At 44.3% G+C, this 19,171-nt stretch overlaps 1 protein-coding gene across 3 annotated transcripts in view; it reads right to left on the bottom strand.

Annotated features, from left to right (window-relative positions):
- LOC110497062 (prostaglandin F2 receptor negative regulator) overlaps nucleotides 1-18,379 on the bottom strand; it is a 43,342-nt gene extending 24,963 nt beyond the window's left edge. Inside the window, exons 1-5 of one of the 3 annotated variants that reach the window (XM_036952024.1) lie at nucleotides 18,003-18,379; nucleotides 13,899-14,267; nucleotides 10,948-11,358; nucleotides 9,382-9,741; nucleotides 94-413 (exon numbers count right to left, since the gene is read on the bottom strand). In XM_036952024.1, coding sequence (XP_036807919.1) covers nucleotides 94-413; nucleotides 9,382-9,741; nucleotides 10,948-11,358; nucleotides 13,899-14,267; nucleotides 18,003-18,060 — 1,518 coding nt within the window. In that variant the 5' untranslated portion in view covers nucleotides 18,061-18,379. Of the gene's footprint in view, nucleotides 1-93; nucleotides 414-9,381; nucleotides 9,742-10,947; nucleotides 11,359-13,898; nucleotides 14,268-15,240; nucleotides 15,275-15,363; nucleotides 15,472-18,002 lie in introns of those variants that run through there. The other 2 variants (XM_036952025.1, XM_036952023.1) reach the window with 2 other exon arrangements.
- Nucleotides 18,380-19,171: the final 792 nt, after the last annotated feature.

Below are 19,171 nucleotides of genomic sequence, written 5' to 3'. Positions count from 1 at the left end.
ACGGTACACACACACATTTTTAGCGGCACTTGATTTAACACAAACTTGTCTGTCTAACAAATGATTGTGCTTGAGGTACACACACACACCTACCTGTGTGCGTAGGAAGCGGAGCTTGAATGTATCCGGTTCTACTCGGGTCAGAACGATGGCACCAGACTCCAGCCTATCACGGTACAGCGTCCCAGACTTCAGGTTGCCGTGGGCATCCAGGGAACCAATAGGGAGGGTGGTCTGTGTGGTTGTCAGGCGGTCGCCAGGTGGACCAGGAAGTGGTGTGTACTCCCAGGTCACGCCCAGTCGGCCCCCTGCAAGGAAGTGGGTGATGTTGGTCACATGACACGCCAGCTCTGTGGGGTCACCTGTGACCTGCGGGGTCGACGAGGAGGTAAGGGTCACTGCGAAATTAGGCTCTGGAGGGAGGGACAGAAAGATGGGGGGGGAGAAGAGAGAGAAACATTAATAAATAGACTAAATGTCAGTAAAGGGACATGGTGACATCCACCTTAGTGCATTCAGGGTATTGTAACATGTTGACTCCTGCTGTACACAGAACCAGACCAGTTAGTTAAAAAGGAATAATCTGGAAGCCACTTCACAGCCACTAAGGTAGTGGTGAGCAGAGCTCTTCCCTATCTGTAGCCATGAATCCAATGGGTGGTGTGTGTGTGTGCGTTAGGGATGTGCACGGTTATCTGAATACCCGAACGGGCGTTAGTATTCAAATAATTGGGAGTACTCATTTTTTGTGAGAGAGTCCATGTGACATTGTTATACCATGACCTTTCAAATTATGAATTTAATAAAAACGAACTTTAATGTAATTCATGACATGTGCCCCATAAAGTACTGTTAGCCTTCACGTGTGTAGCTTGTTGGTTATGTTGGCCAATCAAAGCAGCAAAGAGGCTCAATGTGTAGCAAGTGGAATGAGAGTTCACTAATGCAGTGCAAGATAGAACAACAATAACCAACAGGTAGGCGGTCTTATCTGAACAGGTTGGGGAGAAAGCACAGCATATGGCCTCAATTAGCCTAACTAGCAATAGCTGGCTAGGTAGCGTCTAGGCTCCTGTAATCCAGACAGGTATTGATAAATGGGATGAAAAATTGCTTCTACAAGTTAGCCTGTCTTGGCTGTAGTCGGGTTGCCTTGGGTACTCGTCTCGCTAGCTCCCATCTCACTGGTCCCTCAGCAGAGCATCAGCCTCTCTCCTTCCCACAGCAGTGCTCAGGTTAAAAACTGAAGCAAAAAATCTAGATATAGATATGATATGACAAAAATTCATGATACTATTCAAATAGTGACATTTTTTCTAAACCCCATTCCTAGTGTGTGCGCGCAAATGGGGCAATCAGACTTCTCAAACACTCACACACAGTGTATCAATGTTAAGTGTCAGTGGCGGAGTGTGTGTTGGGTCTCAGTAGGTGATTGGGCTGGTATCTCAGTCAGACCTCTTAGTCTACAGATTGTCCCTTTATGCTCCAATGAACAGGGAACACACATTCCTTGCTCTCGATTAGCGCGTGTGTGTGTGGTCATGGGTTTTCCACGTTGTGTCATTTGGACGTCACAGGGGCTGAATCATGCACTGTCACCATCTGCTACACTGCTGTGAGGATCATCACAAGCTCTGCAAAAATCCTCCTTCCTTTGTGAGGAGAGAATCCCCGCCAATTAGCCATGTGCCCATTCCGCCGCTTTCACACCCCTCATCCATCTTTCTCTCACACACACACACACACACACACACACACACACACAGTAGCTCCATTAATAGACCAAAGGAAGACTCGCATTGCAGAACGACTCAAACACATTTCCTGCTAATGGCCTACAAATGGAACGAAACATACATTATAACAAACCCACCCTCCCCTACTTACCCAAGACCGGATAAACTGAGGCATTATGCACAGGACAAGAGCTGTTCCAGGGCCATTTGTTAAGGGAATAGAAAGCTGAAATCTAGTCCACCCAGTAGAGAGCTGATACCAGGCAGTGAAGAACACTACTCTGCTCTGATGAAGGTGGTAATGGCCCTCAACAAAAACAAGACTAATGCACATTTTGAAACCGAACACCACAACTAGGTTTCCATTAGCCTGGCTGTGGTTCCCAACTGGTTGGTATGGACCATAGAGATGTAGAATACATTAAATGTTCTTCATACAGCTACTTCTGGGTTGTGGTTGTGGCTAAAGACTGAGGTGCTATCTCAGGCGCACTCTAACTAGAACCACAGTTCTGTTTACTTGAAAGGTCGTATTGAAAAACAGACATGGTTTGGGTATAGCCTAGCACAGCATAGGGGTTGACAACCACTGTTCTACAAACTAACCACATTCAGGATTAGGTGCTTGCTTGTCTTAACTTCTTTGGGACTGGGGGGCAGTATTGAGTAGCTTGGATGAATAAGGTGCCCAGAGTAAACTGCCTGCTACTCAGGCCCAGTTGCTAATATATGCATATTATTAGTAGATTTGGATAGAAAACACTCGGAAGTTACTAAAACTGTTTGAATGATGCGAGTATAACAGCACTCATATGGCAGGCAAAAACCAGAGAAAAAAAATCCAACCAGGAAGTGGGAAATCTGAGGTTTGTAGTTTTTCAACTCATGCCCTATCGAAGATAGTGGGATATTGGTCATATTGCACTTCCTAAGGCTTCCACTAGATGTCAACAGTCTTTAGAACCTTGTTTGATGCTTCTACTGTGAAGTGGGGGCTCATAAGGGCTGTTTGAGCCAGGTGTCTGGCAGAGTGTCATGAGCTCGTGATGCGTGTTCATGTGAAAGTTGCTTTTCTACAGACAAAGGAATTCTCCGGTTGGAACATTATTGAAGATTTATGATAAAAACATCCTAAAGATTGATTCTATACTTCGTTTGACATGTTTCTACGAACTGTAATATAACTTTCAACTGAACTTTCGCATGGACTTGCCGGCGCGTCGTGACTTTGGATTGTGTACTAAACGCGTGAAAAACAAGGAGGTATTTGGACATAAATGAGGGACGTTATCAAACATTTATTGTGGAACTGGGATTCCTGGGAGTGCATTCTGATGAAAATCAAAGGTAAGTGAATGTTTCTAATGCTATTTCTGACTTCTGTTGACTGCACAACATGGCAGATATCTTTTTGGCTGTTTTATTGTCTGAGCACTGTACTCAGATTATTGCATGGTGTGCATTTTTTGGAAGTGTTTTTGAAATCTGACACAGCGGTTGCATTAAGGAGAAGTTTATCTAAAGTCCATGCATAACACTTGTATTTTCATCAACATTTATGATGAGTATGTCTGTAAATTGATGTGTCTCTGCAAAAATCACTGGATGTTTTTGGTACTACTGAACATAACACCAATGTATACTGAGATTTTTTGATATAAATTAACTTTATCAAACAAAATATACATGTATTGTGTAACATGAAGTCCTATGAGTGTCATCTGATGAAGATCAAAGGTTAGTGATTCATTTTGTCTGTATTTCTGCTTTTTGTGACTCCTATCTTTGGCTGGAAAAATGGCTGTGTTTTTCTTTGACTTGGCTCTGACCTAACATAATCCTTGTGGTGTTTTCGCCATAAAGCCTATTTGAAATCGGACACTGTGGCTGGATTTACAAGAAGTTTCTTTAAAATTGTGTAAAATACTTGTATGCTTGAGGAATATTAATTATGAGATTTGTTGTTTTGAATTTGGCGTCCTGCACTTTCACTGGCAGTTGAGGTGGGATGCTACCTTCCCGAATATCCCAGAGAGGTTTTAAAAGTGTAACCTATAAAAATAAACTACAAGCACACACACACAACCACACACACACTCGCTAAACAGACAGACACTTCGGAGGACATTTCAGTTGATTAAAAGTCATGATAAAACCAGTTTGTGTTTCAATTGATTTGGATCAGACCTGTCTTAGGGTTGTGTCAGCAGGGGCAAGCTGACAGTGTTAACTGCCAAATATCTCCGGGGGGGGGGGGGGGGGGGGGGGGTGAGTGACTCACTGTTAGTACAGGTCTGGAGTGTCAACGGTAAACACAGCCTGGCCTGTGTTTGAAATAAGTCATCCAATCTTACGTCAGTATGAAGTCCTGGTAAGAACATAAAATGAGTTGTACTTTGACCTTGTTCAGTAAGGGAACAATATACTTCAGCCACCATGTTTCCCTGGGAGCTAAGAGTGCGACACTGTGTGACGTTTGAGTGTGGAGTTCTGCGCCGTTTAAGTTTTTGGGTGTGTTACCATAGAGATAACATCCGTTTATAACAGACGGGAACTATCTGACCATCTCAACTCTAGAGACGTTTACTAACGTACTAGAGTTCACCTGTTCATACAGACTACCACACAAACCAGACGTAACTAATTAAATTCTGTATATTTCATGAAAATAGTTCAACATTGGTTCCAATAAATAATAAACACACTCAAGAGTATGTGTCTGCACACACACACCTAATATAGTTAGTGTGTCTCACACACACACATGCTGTGCAACAAACCAAAATGCCAAGGGGAGATTTAATTATTAGGACAGAGCAAGCAGGTGTTCTATCTGGAGTGAAGACAGAGACAGATGGATGAGCGAGGCGAGAGAAAAGGAGAGCGAGAGAGAAAGAAAAGGGACTAAGCATGTTCCAAGGAATGTTCTCAGAGGACTCTCTCCACTGCCAAGGAGCTCCGGCCTTCATCGGAGGTTTCTCTGGTTTCACTGGGGTGTTTGAGCATGTGGTGTGTGTCTGTGTTGAACCAGATATGACCCAGAGTGCATTCCTCCACTCAGTCGCCACCCTGCATCATCATTTTTCCTTCACTCCCTCAGTATACAGCAGCCACTGAGCATCCTGAAGCCTGACTCAGACATGAAGGTGATTTAGAGAGAGAACCAGAGGTGGTCGGTGCTGTTTATGATGAGGGAGAATGATAATTTATTTTATGATTAGTCTTATTTTCTGTTCCAGTATGGTGGATTCACCCAGCTCAATGTAACATTGATAGGTTTAGGCTACTACATGATAAGCAAATCTTCCCTATCCCCATCATGAGTTTGCTACAACCTAGCCTATGAATGAAAGTCACCATAGGTGCACAGGTCAAGGTCATTTTTTGTAATCAAGGTGAGAGAGTGACACATTCAATACCACCTTCCACACTCTTGCCTGCATCTAGCTGATCTAGGGTGTGAATCATTCGTACACCATGGTGCTACCCTACAGAGTGCTGCTGAGGCTACTGTAGACCATTGCAAAACAATGCGTTTTAATCAATGATTTGGTGAATATATTTTGTATTGTTTTATCTAAAAAAGTGTAACATTCATGTTTAACGGTTTATTTTTATGAAACTCACTGAGGATGGTCCTCCCCCTCCTCTCTGGAGCCTCCACTGGAGAGAACCCATTGAACTCTATGGTGACTCTGGGTATGGGAGAGGTGACACAGCACTAACACCACAGGGGGGGTTTGTAGGATGGAGGAAGAATAACAGCAACTTAGTTGTAATAGGTCACTTTTTGGGCGACTCAACCAAATTCACATAGAAATGTGAGTTACAGATCTGTCATCCTCATTGAATGTTTTGGCATATTTTACTCTCGGTTTTATGCAACAGCCTCAAACAACTAAAAACAAGACTTTGGGCTATTGAAAAGGTATTTCACAGCAGTTTAGGTGGTACAGTGTGATTATAGAATGACTGCTTGTTTTGTCACAAACTGAAATTAGGCAAACTATTAGAATATTAGCAAACAGGACTTCTGCAAATTGCACCTTTAAGAATGGCTCATGAAGTGTATGCGTGTGTAACCACAGGAGGCTGCTGAGGGGAGGACGGCTCATAATAATGGCTGGATTGGAGTAAATGGAATGATAAACACTTGGAAACCATGTTTATGTTACCAATCCTTTGATTCCATTCCAGTGATTACTATGAGCCCGTCCTCCACAACTAAGGTACCACCTCTGGTGTGTGTCATGCTTCCGTCATCATTGTGACATACAGTACCTATTGTTGTGATGGACTGCAGATCTAGAGTCAAACAATAGTACCAATCAGTCAAGGAAAGACGCACCAGGGTAGCTAGCCCCCTCTATAGCTCCATAGGGGATTAGAAGGACACAGTGACTTCCAACTCTTTATACTACACCTCTACTGTTGGACAGAGGTTTATGGTGGTTGGAGGTATCCTGTAGAGAGTGTGTGTGCGTGCACGTTACTACATACAGTGCATTCAGAAAGTACTCAGACCCTTTGACTTGTTCCACGTTTTGTTGGGTTATAGCCTTACTCTAAAATGTATTAAATAGTCACCCCTCCCAAAGCATTATGGGGTATTTTGCTATTTAGATTATAAATTAGCAAAGAAAAACGTAAATATCACATTTACGTAAGTGTTCAGACCCATTACTCAGTACTTTGTTAAAGCACCTTTGGCAGTGATTACAGCCTCGATTCTTCTTGGGTATGACGCTACAAGCTTGGCACACCCATTCTTCTCTGAAGATCCTTTCAAGCTCTGTCAGGTTGGAGTGTCGCTGCAGAGCTATTTTCAGGTCTCTCCATTGATGTTGGATCAGGTTTAAGTCCAGGCTCTGGCTGGGCCACTCAAGGACATCGAGACTTGTCCCAACACTCCTGGATTGTCCTGTGTTGTCTTGGCTGTTTCCTTAGGGTCATTGTCCAGATGGAAGGTGAACCTTCAACCTAGTCTGTAGGTAATGAGAGCTCTGGAGCAGGTTTTCATCAAGGATCTCTCTGTACTTTGCTCCGTTCATCTTTGCCTCGATCCTGACTAGTCTCCAGTCCCTGCCGCTGAAAAACAGCATGATTCTGCCACCACCATGCTTCACTGTAGGGATGGTGCCAGGTTTCCTCCAGACGTGACGGTTGGCATTCAGGCCAAAGAGTTTAATCTTGATTTCAACAGACCAGAGAATCTTTTTCCCTCGTGGTCTGAGTGTCTTTAGATGCCTTTTGCCAAACTCCAAGTGGGCTGTCATGTTCCTTTTACTGAGGAGTGGCTTCCATCTGGCCACCGAACCATAATGGCCTGATGGGTGGAGTGCTGTAGAGATGGTTGTCCTTCTGGAAGGTTCTCCCATCTCTACAAAGGAACTCTGTCAGAGTGACCATTGGGTTCTTGGTCAATCAAGTTGTAGAAACATCTCAAGGTTGTTCAATGGAAACAAGATGCACCGGAGCTCAATTTGTCTCACAGCAAAGGGTCTGAATACTAATGTAAATAAGGTATTTAATGTTTAATAAATGTGCAAACATTTCTCAAAACCTGTTTTTTGCTTTGTATGTAGATTGCTGAGGATTTCTTTTTATTTAATCAATTTTAGAATAAGGCTGTTGCATAACAAAACGTGGAAAAAGTCAAGGGGTCTGAATACTTTCCAAAGGCACTGTATACTACCATTTCCTCAGCGTAGTAGGTCTGAATTTCATGGGATTTGGGTGCGAGTGTGAATGTGTGTCTTCCAGACGTAGGCAGAGTTCCTCTTCCATTGATGTCTGGCCTTGCCTACGACCCTCTCCCACTAGGCTTAACCCAGGGCACTTCTCTCAACATGCACAATGGCAGACAGAAAACAGACATCTAGTAACCACCAACACATACATATGGTTGGTGAGTCTGTTGGTGTAGGGCTCTATGGTACTAGAGGGAACTCCTACACTCTGGCCTCTGGCTACACATTCCTTTCCTCCATGACCATTTTCACTGCACAGCGTTTGGTGTGTGTGTGTGTGTGTGTGTGTGTGTGTGTGTCAGAGGAGCGTCAGGTTTGGGACTCTAGAGAACCAGCACCAGGCAGACCTAGTTCCAGAGCAGATTTAACCCCACAGCAGCACAAACAGCTGCTGTGTGGCGCATTCAATATCTGATTTCTAAGATAGTTTCATACACTAGGAGCAGTGGGGTTGCTTATTATCATGCTAACCCAATGGACTTTATGGCATTTCCTCACACAGAAATACAACACGTAGCCTAAAGCAGCGATTATCAACTGCTGGATGTGCGTCACAGGAGGTTTCTTCAGAGTGTTTTCAATATAAAACGCCATTAGCAATGCTATTTTGGAAGTCTCAAAACAGTGAATTTATTACTGTTAGATTCTCATTTTCAGTGTAAAAACTCTAGATACTATGCAAACCAAGTTTATTCTTCCCAGAGGACCAATACAGCCGCATTAGACAAAGTCATTCACACAAGCACTGATATTTAATCCTTTCTCCTATGCTGAGTCTCCTCCTACACATCTGAACAAACATTGTATCTTTATTGCTAGGCAGGAAACTAAGTGATACGGACCATAAACTTTTCTCCCTTAAACATGACCTGGACCCCTTTCATCACTATTTCCATGGCTCTCTCCCCTTATCAATGCCTGCCACGAGATCATTTCCCCTACACTCAGTACGTTCCAATCTTAACCACCAACTTCTGGTGTAGCCCCTCAGCTATGACACCCCTCAGGTACCTTTTAAAACTAATGATTAATGACATTTAAAGTTCAGAAACCTAAAACCATCATTAACATTCTTCATCAAGAATATGGGGAGGATTGAATTAATGACAATGAAAGAGGTTGGAATGTTGTTCCCTTGTCATACATGTGCTATCTATATAACATTTAAAAATCCAGATTGTATTGTGTCGATTCTTTTCGCGATGAGAATATTGGGCCGGGACTGAGACAACCCGATTCAATTTGGGTCCTGAGGAAAAACCAGTTAAGAACCACTGGCCTAAAAGGTCATGAAAATCTATACCAAACTGGGAGGGACGACATGAACTTATCCATTGCAAAATGTTTTGCTACGGTGGTCCCTAATGAATCCCTACACGACCACCCAAACACTCTGAAGGATGGCATGAGTGACACCACGGCACCTTGAACCTGTCAGGTCATATACAGTTACACCCTACACCACCGCTTAGGTCCCAGAGCAACCATGCTGTCATTGTAAATAAGAATTTGTACTTAACTGACTTGCCTGGTTAAATAGAGGGAGGGAGCGAAACAGGGTGTAAAACCAGAGAAAGGAGTTAGCTAGGCCTTAACAGGCATGAATAATCAATATTTTTCACTGTGGGGGCAGGTATGTCAGAAAAAAGGCTTGACTAAAGGATAGGCTCACTCTGCGGGTGCCTGTGTGTGATGTGTGTGTGTTCGTTCCTGTGTGTCTCTGTAGTACAAGGCATCACTGATGTACTGCCACGGTGAAGCATGTGTGTTCAAAGTCAGCCTAGTGAGAGGCCAATGCTATTAATAGTATGTTAGATATGGTAATCTTGGTTGGACAGCATTTCAAGACCTGAAAAACATACAGTAGCTATTTTAACAGCACTTTCACTCACTGATCTGTGTGACTAGAACTTGTACTGGGTTGGAGGTCTTCTCTGCAGCCTGGTACCATCTTCCTCCTCCTCCGACCCAGGCCCGGACCCTACAGGAGTACATCCCCTTGTCAGACCCCCTTACCCCCCTCACCACCAGCCTAAACTCCCCTGGCCCCGTCCGCTCCAGCCCCACCGAGGGGGACCCGTTTGAGACCACCCCGTCACGGTCCTGGCTAACCGCTGTGCGTCCGTCCACAAGCCAGGTGACCTCCAGGGCCAGGGAGGCCAAGTTACCCGCGGAGACCAGGCAGGTGAGGGTCAGGGTGTCGTCCATGTTGAGCGTGGTGTTGGACATGGCCACAACAGACAGGGAACGAGCTGGAAGGCACAGGGAGAAGACAAAATGGCTGCCGTTAGAACCAATAAACAAGGAAACAACCCCTAGGTCCTAACTGCTAGACACCTGTAGAACTGGACCGGTTGGATAAGTAGAAGCAATATGGTGAAAATATAGAACACTCCAGCACAGTTGGATATGGAGATACAAGTACTCACATCAAGAGAAGACGGAGTAGAAGGGACTCAACATGTAAAACTTGATTAAAACCATCCAGATCAAAAGAACCAACAGTGAGAAGTTGAAAGACCCACATATAGAAGATCAAGGATGACTATTTATTAAAAAAGCCAATTTCAAAAGCTCTAGAAACCACAAAATGTCAAGTATAAATGGGTAACTATTAAAAGTGAATATACGCCGAGAACGATTTAGGCTAAATGGTAAGAGTTTCAAAGCTATAGAAAGAAAAGTCAAGGAAAATCACATTAAAACAAGATACAACTCATTATTCCAGAGACTGAACTGAAGCTAAACCCTTTTTGGGGGGGGGGGTTTATATTTCTCAAATTAAATCCTGGATACTGCTACTATGGGAGACTGGGATATCTGGTAGGTGAGATGACTTCACTATAGCTCACTATGTATGTTTAGACAAGAGAGCCAGGACAAAGGCCCCTGTTAGACTTCTCCAATCCTCTTTACTTTAGCATCTCAGTAGACAGTCAATAGTGGCTGCATGGCTACACTAGTCTGTACTAAGATACAGCATGTAAAGGAAGGCCCAGTCCCTCCATGTTGTCTTCTTGCTAAGCTAGTCCCTCAGTCTCTCACCCCATTTTAATCACTCACCATGCAGGAGAGGGTTCAGGGGAGATGGTGTCCCAGGCAACCACTGTGTGTGTGTGTGTGTCAGGGGTTCCTCACACACCCAGGGATAAAGGCCTGACAGGGGGAGGGGCTGAGAAGGATCTCTGGGTCAAGAGCCTCTCCAACACAAAGAAATGCTGCTAGGCTAAAACAAAGTAGAGGCCATAGAAACGACAACCATCCCCCAGATCCCACTCTCTCAGCTGGTCCTACATCTGTAAGGTGGAAGCCATATTGTGGAATCGCACTGCTTATACTAATCCAGACCGTACAGATCTGCAAATATCTCGGGGTTAAGGTCAAAGGGGAGTGATTTAGGATCAGCTGAATGTTTCAACATGCTAAAGTACACACAAAACACACCCCATCCCCTTTACCTGTAGGTGTGACTGCCACAGCTCCCATCTCCACAGTCTTCCCCACGATGTTCTTCCACTGACCCCCTTCCTCGTGAATCCATTCCCTCCCCGTGCACACGTACATCCCTGCATCAGCCTGCGTCACCCCGGCAACAACCAATCCAAATGCCCCACCTCTGCGAATAGCCAATCGGAGCCCTCCGTCAGCATAGCGCTGGGCGGAGCCACTTCCTGTGACCACATCCCCATCTGGGCCAATGGTCAGGATATCCACCAATGGGATGCCTGGTCTCCGTAGCGACCAGGTGACGGACAGGTAGGTGGGATCAGTGAAGTGGCGGGTGACGTTGCAGGAGAGGGTGATGTCGCCACCTTCGGGGACCACGGGCTCTGGGGCCTCCGGGGCCACCTTCAGGGTGTTAGCAATGACTGTAGGGAAAGGACAGAGTTACACACACGGCTAGCGTCGTTAATTTGCTGCTTCACTACAGCAACATGGTTCTTTACTGCATGTTAAATGTCATAGTGACAGAACGCTAACAGATGTTGCCGTAAGCCAACACATCTCAAAATGTCATCATGTTCGTTCTTCTTCATCGCCAAGAGTCATTACTGCTTTTATAATCCATGAAAAATCTATTAATACCAAATGTCAAGCTTACACATGCGCATCTTCCTTATCTGCCCCCCCCCCCCCCCCCACCACCCCAAAACACACACACGGTTTAGGCTGTCAGTGAGGGGTGTAATGGGGGGTGCTGCTGTCAACAGTATGTGTAAGGAGGGTTTAGATTTGATAATCACATCAGAGGAGAGAGAAGCCCTGTTTACTCTGACCGTCACAGCTGAATAAACAGAAGAGAAACGAAAGGGGAAAGAGAGCGAGAGACTGTATGCCTGTGGCTCTCTCGCAATGTTCATCTGTTCATCGCACTCCCTCTCTTACGCTCTTCCTCACTCCCGCTCCCTCAGCCTCTAAACAAGAATGATACTGTGCTTTGAAGTGTTCATTTTCTGATGAACCTTCTTACTCTAAGCTCAGTAAGCTGCCATTCTACCAAGTCTTTGATATTTGACTTAGTGTCCTGGAGCTGCCAAATCACTGTCACACTCAGTTAAAAATCCCCCCCCCCCCCCCCAACTAACTAGCTAAACATATTCCTGTCTATGTGTTCGGGTACGGAGAAAGTGAACATCGCACAACGGAAAGCCATTATTAATGTTGAACGTGCTGAAAGCCATTCAGTGGATCATGAATAGTTGTCATAGCAGAAGCAGCATTCAGTCTGTTCAGGGCGGGAGCAAAAACAAATTGTCAGAAAAAAATAGTTGGGTCTTCCAAATGGACAATGACCCCAAGCCTGACCTCAATCCTATAGAAAATCTGTGGGCAGAACTGAAAAAGCATGTGAAGGAAGGAGGCCTACAAACCTGACTCAGTTACACCAGCTCTGTCGGGAGGAATGGGCCAAAATTCACCCAACTTATTGTGGGAAGCTTGTGGAAGGCTACCCGAAACGTTTGACCCAAGTTAAACAATTTAAAGGCAATGCTACCAAATACACTCAATTAGTATGTAAACTTCTGACCCACTGGGAATGTGATGAAAGAAATAAAAGCTGAAATAAAATCACACTATTATTCTGACAACTCACATCCTTAAAATAAAGTGGTGATCCTAACTGACCTAAGACAGGGAATCTTTACCTTCTAGTAAATGTCAGGAATTGTGAAAAACAGAGTTTAAATGTATTTGGCTAAGGTGTTTGTAAACTTCCGACTTCAACTGTATACACACACACGTAAAAAAAATGTAAAAACCTGTTTTTGCTTTGTCATTATTGTGTAGATTGAGGAAAAATATATAGTTCATCCATTTTAGAATAAGGCTGTAACGTAACAAAATGTAGAAGTCAAGGGGTCTGAATACTTTTCAAATGCAATGTACATTATACATGTCAATGCCACTTTAGCCGGAAGAAAATAATGTATTAGATAGACAAGTGAGCCAAGCAAACACAAAACCGAAAGTTTTGGTGGAGAATGCCGTTTGCGTAGACACCAATAGGAGAGGTCAGTAGACTGCCTCACCTACACATGTGACTCTTCATACCAGAGTAAACTAATTTACACTACATGGTGTTACATCAATGGATCTTACTGTACTTTGTATACAAACCGTCTACTAGTTCAACTACACCACCATTAAACATTGTTTTACAGCATGGCTACAAACAGCACTAAAAATCACCTAGTAGTTCAAGAGCACTAAGACTTTACAATATAATCTCACCCCTCTACCTGTTCCAGCTCTCCTCGTCAGCACAATTCACCACTAAGCCTCTTTCTTTTCCTCTCCCTCAGCTCATTGAGACAGACTGTTCAGAACAGGGCAACAGTCAGCTCAACAGAAATAACAACCCCCATTTGACATGAGATAAATACACCCATCTGGAATCTGCTCTCCAAGTGTGTGTGTGTTGGAAGACTGAACGTGTGTGAACATGAGTGAAATCACCACTTGATCACCCCTCACTAGTAGCAGCAGATCTAGGAACCGGTTCCCTCCCCAAAGCAGATTAGCATAATTGGGGTTAAAGTTACATAGCTGATCCTGAACCAGTCCATCTAAGGAAAGTGCAGCTGTGTCCATGTGTATACAGTATATAAGCGCACACGTGTGTGTGTGGTCTGACAAACACACCAGCTTAAGAGAGCGTGTCATGTGTAAGCAAGGGATATGAGCAGTGTTCAATAGACCACAAACCACAACAAGAGAACATGAACACACACACACACACGCTGTATGGGTCTTCCAACCCAGCCAGCCTCTATGTAAACTAGAAGTCATAATGGAGGTCTGACTAATCTAGTTTAAAGTTAATACAGTTCTCCTAAATGTATATACGGTGATTCCACACTGATGGTTAAGACAGTCTATAAGTCTCTCATACTCGTGTCTGACCCACCTTTGAGCGCCACCCCTGCGTTGTAGTTCCCGCTGAAGACAGAGTCCGTACTGGGTGTACTGCAGAGGTACGTGGCGCTGTCTGAAGACCTCACTTCCTGTATCCTCAGCTCCACCACGCTGTCCCCCAGCCGCACCACGCTCAGGTCCCCACTGGCCACCCGGTCGCTTAGCGACAAGTCCGAATACTTTGGGTCGAAGGTGGAGATTACTTGGATAGACCCCGCCTCCGCCTGCTGCATGGTCCAGTCAAAATCCTGCTCCCTGGGCCCCTCGTAGTCAGTGACATCACAGCGCAGTGAGACAGGTTGGCCCTCCACACGGAGCAGAGGGCCAGGGGACACAGACACCACCCTGGCATGGGATACACCTAGAGAGAAGACACACGTCATTGACAGATCCGCATACATAACATCTGCAGAATCCCCCACACAATGACAGCGTTCCTACCACATCAGACTTCCTTCGCTAATCTCTTGAAAGCCTCTCTGCTTAACAATACGCATACAGTTGAGATACATGGATATATTTAGCACAGGTCAGGTTAAATATACACTTAGATGCTACCTTTGGTTTGATTCCTCTGTGATTCCAAACCCACAGTGTGTGTGTGGGTGGGTGTGTGTTCTATAAAAAGGCCCACATATTGACACCTGAACCTTAGCGTCGCTGCACTCAACGGGTGAATCAATAATCTGAAGTGGTTCCTCTCCTTGTCTCCTTTATTCCCACTGACAGAGTAACAGGTGAAAGCAAAGCCTATGGTAACCTTCTTAGACTGGAGTAGAAGGAAAGGAGTTGAGGAAAGGAAGCCACTAGAGACTATTTAGATGCACCCATAGAGAGAGTCTTGCTAGAGAAGGGAACAGCCTAGACCACTTACTCTAGCTAGAGAGAGAAGACCTATATAAAGTACAGGCTTGTTTGGATGGGCATAGGGGAAAGAGCAGCAAACATGCACACACACCAGGCTTGTCTGAACAGGCTGAGGGGAAGAGCGTGCACATGCCATGGCCAGCATGGAGCAACACAAGCTCCCCCACCCACACACACACACCACAAACCAAAGAACAGTATCAGGAAAAATGATAAGAGGTCAGCTCATTTGGCAAGAACAAAGGGACGACGCACCAGCAGCTTTCAAAAGAACGACCCCACAGCCCAGAAATAGTCCCTGTTACATCCCAACTGGAACAACCAAAGAGCAAAGCCTTCTGAGAACATTTCCATCACGCTCTACTTCTAATGGTAACGTTGGCAGCATTCCAATATGATCCTACACCACTGCCTTAGTGATTAACATATCACTTCAAAACACCTTGTTGACATACAGTATACTTAACCCTTTTCCTGTTCTAGCATGTTGGGACACTCAAGGAACTGGAGAAATAGACGTTTGAGGGAAGGTGGTCCATAAAACATTGCTGGAACAGTCTGGTTCTGGGGATGTCATCGCTTTGACTTACCCTACGTCATAAGAGAAGGGATATTATACTGGTCGGACACCACTTAGGAGTGTGACTAATATTACCATGCAACTCTTATCCAAACAAACAGCCGGAGGGCCACAGAGTAAACAGGCAATATGAGACAGCCCAGTTAGGTTTAGTGTTCCCACATGGCCATATCACTTGTTTAGGGAAGACATAAGTGGCCACCTGTGCTAATTAGCAGTCTAGCATCCCGAACACCTGTTTGTAATCTGAGGAAGTGTCGTTCGTCAACTGGAGGCACACACAGCTTGTTGATCTGTGCAAAACTGCTACAGGAAGTGCATATTTTTTTACTCAGAAAATGATTTCTTGCCAATGTGAAAGATAAGGGGCATATGAGCATATGTTGCTAAAATTGTTAAAACAGCGTAGGAATTGTAGTTAACATGGAGGCAACAAATGGGCAAATGTAACTGCTGAAAACCATAAATACAGATAAGGGTTTTGGAGAGCTAGGGCAGTAGTACGTCATCAACATGTTTGGGGTCGTGTGCATGTATTTATTGTTTAGGCCAGGGTTGTCAAACTCATTTTGCCCTGGGGGCCGCATTCGGTCTTCAACAAGGTCCGGTGGGCCGCACTGAAAAGTGGTTATATTTCCTCGCCGTCAAGATTTGCTAAAAATATTCCTGTATACCATAACCCCACCACCACCACAAGGCACTCTTCACAACATTGACATCAGCAAACCACTCACCCACACGATGCCATACAAGTGGTCTACGGCGAGACAGGCTTGAGGACAATGGAGGCGGCTAAACGGTGAGGCATTGTCAATCTGCCGTCTGCATTGGCTGTGCAGTATTTACAATGATTTGGCCTCTGCAGAAGTCATGCAGTTTGCCGAACAGCGCAGAGCTGTTGTGAAGGACGTTGTCATGGAAGTCAGTGTGTGTTCATACAGGACCTCCCTACCGTCACAAGCATTCACGTCAATACGGAGCCCTCCACATTCTTACAAAATTTGAGAAGTGCACGGCGATCCAGTACGGAGCTCAATTTGACCTCTGTGTGCCTACCTCTGTGCGCCTAGGCTTCGTAATTGTGTCACACCATCCATACAGTGGCACCGACCACATTTCAGATCTAGCAGAAATGGGATCTTATGGTAGAGAAATTAACATTAAATTCTCTGGCAACAGCTCTGGTGGACATTCCTGCAGTCAGTATGACAATTGCACGCTCCCTCAAAACACATGAGGCCCTGTGTTGTGTGACAGAACGGCACATTTTAAAGTGTCCTTTTATTGTCCCTAGCACAAGGTGCACCTGTGTAATGACCATGCCGTTTTATCAGCTTCTTGATATACCACACCTGTCAGGTGGATATATTATCTTGGCAAAGGAGAAACAATCACTAACAGGGATGTAAATACATGTGTGCACCAAATTTGAGAGAAAAGCTGTGCTATGAAAAATATCTGTGATCTTTTATTTCTGCTCATGAAACATGTGTCCAACACTTTACGTCGCGTTTACATTTTTGTTCGGTGCACAACTAATCTAACTAAGCTGTTTGGTGAAGTAGTTCAATTAAAATAAAGTGTATGAATACGAGTCATCTCGTTAAATGACAGACTTTCCTGTAGAATCCCTACCTGTCTGTCTGTCACAAGTCGGGAGACTCCGGCTTGTGACTAACGTGTGCCGTAACAACCGAAGAAAAAAAATATCGTTTAAATATATGCACCAACTCTTCCGAACGGTTTCGGCTGGGAAGCATGCGGACGCCTTTAAAGCCATCGGGAATGGCTCAAGGGCACACACATCCCCTGCTCCAGGAAGGCTGGAGACATGTTAACATTTGTTAATCTCACAGTACCACACCAATTTAAAAACTCAGCCGCTCACACAAACACAGGGAAGCCCTGAGCGACGCAAAGTGTACGTTGACACACACACTCCCCATCCTACACAATCGGACACACCGTTGTGAAATAAAATGGGTCCGATCAACTAAACGAAAATTATATTTCTTCCTTGATCACTGAGATAAGATAACCAATGACTATAATAACAGAGAGGTCCATCAGTGGTGGACAGTGCGCAATTCCAAGTTCAACTACATTAGTTCAATTTATCAAGGGGATCTATGCGAATTGGACGGCTACCCATCGCGTGTTATGGTGCCTCCATGTAACTGGACCATTGTCAAGGCTTGTCAACTTAATTGATGTCATTAAATTAATTAAAAAGTTCTCGCTCGTATTCCTTTGATTGAACGATTAAAAGTTTCGACCAGGATTTGAGGAGGTGAAATGGAAAATTGCCACACACCCTCACCTGTGACCAACCACCGTAGCCTACATGTAACGATGAAGTTGGGCGTGGGAAAATCTATTCACATATTTAAAAAAAGGTTCGTTTTAGTAAAACTCAGTCATGTGTAATTAATTTAGGAGGAACAGCATGATCAGTAAAAATCCGTTGATAACATTGCCTTTAAATTAATTTGACTAATTACTTTGTCAATGGAGATTCTTATCAGGTTTTAAGTGAAAACGTGCCCGCGTGTGCATGTCAATTTAATAGTTCCCACTAAACGACAGCACACGCGTTATTATGACGATATTATCAGACCGTTAGACAACCCTTTTTCAAATATAACTTACCCATCGATAAAAACAAGAGTAGAAGAGATAGATGTTCCATCCTGCAAATTCGCGTCATTTTAACTCCCAGTTCGTTCCTTTGTCATTAAAATCCGCCACGGTTGAAAGGAGTCCTCTCGGACCTTCAGTTCACAAACCCAACCACCGGCGACCTCTCAGAAATCCTCAAAATGCTGTCCACGAGAACCGACACTGGCGAATAGACGTTCAGATATCCGTTAAATGGACGTGCGTGCAGTGAAAGTCCACTGGTAGCGACCGTGTACGCTCGCATAATTCATACTGAGTGTCGTTAATCAGTGTTTGGTTTTGGAACGGGAGAGGGAGGGAACAACGTTGCGGTGTCCGGAAGTCAGTTTTTGGAGGAGGGGAGTAGCGGCGGGATTTTCACAGGTAGCTCTGTCCCAAGTCTCATCTCATGTAGTCTCACTAGTGGCTATTTAGAGCTGAATAATAGGCCTACAGAATATCATCATCATCGATACAGTATGTGTAACGTTAGCCTATTGCAATGTTGCTTTCAGATCATTGCACATCTACAAGGGGCCACTAAGAGGTGTGTAGTTTCAAATTTTAAAGGGGAATTTAACTCAAAAACGATATTTTCATTAGTCCACTGTTGATACAGTCCTAAAATGCCTGGCATGTCAGCAGTCAAATTGTCAAGATATTATACAAGGTTGGATCTAATCCTGAATGCTGATTGGTTAAAACTGCATTCCAGCCGGTGTCTATTCTACAAGTTCCCACAAGCTACATACTGTCTCAACCCACTGTCTCATCAGCCCAGCCAGGCAATTTATAAACATGATCTCCACTATAAAAAGCATCTAGATATCTCACATTTCTTTTAGATTAACATTTAGTTAAACAGCTGAGATTTGTATTAACCTTAATGTCAGTCTCTCCGACATTTACAAAATTGTTTCAATATTGAAATCCGATCTCCAGCTGTCGCATAGTAATGAACATGTCGGGATGAGACAGACAGACCTTCTCTCAGCTAGTTGAAATCAAGAATCAGCATAATTCTTATGTTTATTTCTATCGACTGGGTCACGTCCAAAGATACAGAACAAAAAGACTTCTCTGGCAACCAAACCAATAAAAAGAACGACCAGGCGGCTTCAGTAGCAACCCTTGATTTATGTCGGGACTATATCTTGTGG

The sequence above is a fragment of the Oncorhynchus mykiss genome, chromosome 18 (genome assembly GCF_013265735.2).
Source record: "Oncorhynchus mykiss isolate Arlee chromosome 18, USDA_OmykA_1.1, whole genome shotgun sequence".
NCBI classification, from domain to species: Eukaryota; Metazoa; Chordata; class Actinopteri; order Salmoniformes; family Salmonidae; genus Oncorhynchus; species Oncorhynchus mykiss.
The sequence above is the reverse complement of the archived record's forward strand: the minus strand, read 5'-3'. Positions and strand labels throughout refer to the sequence as shown.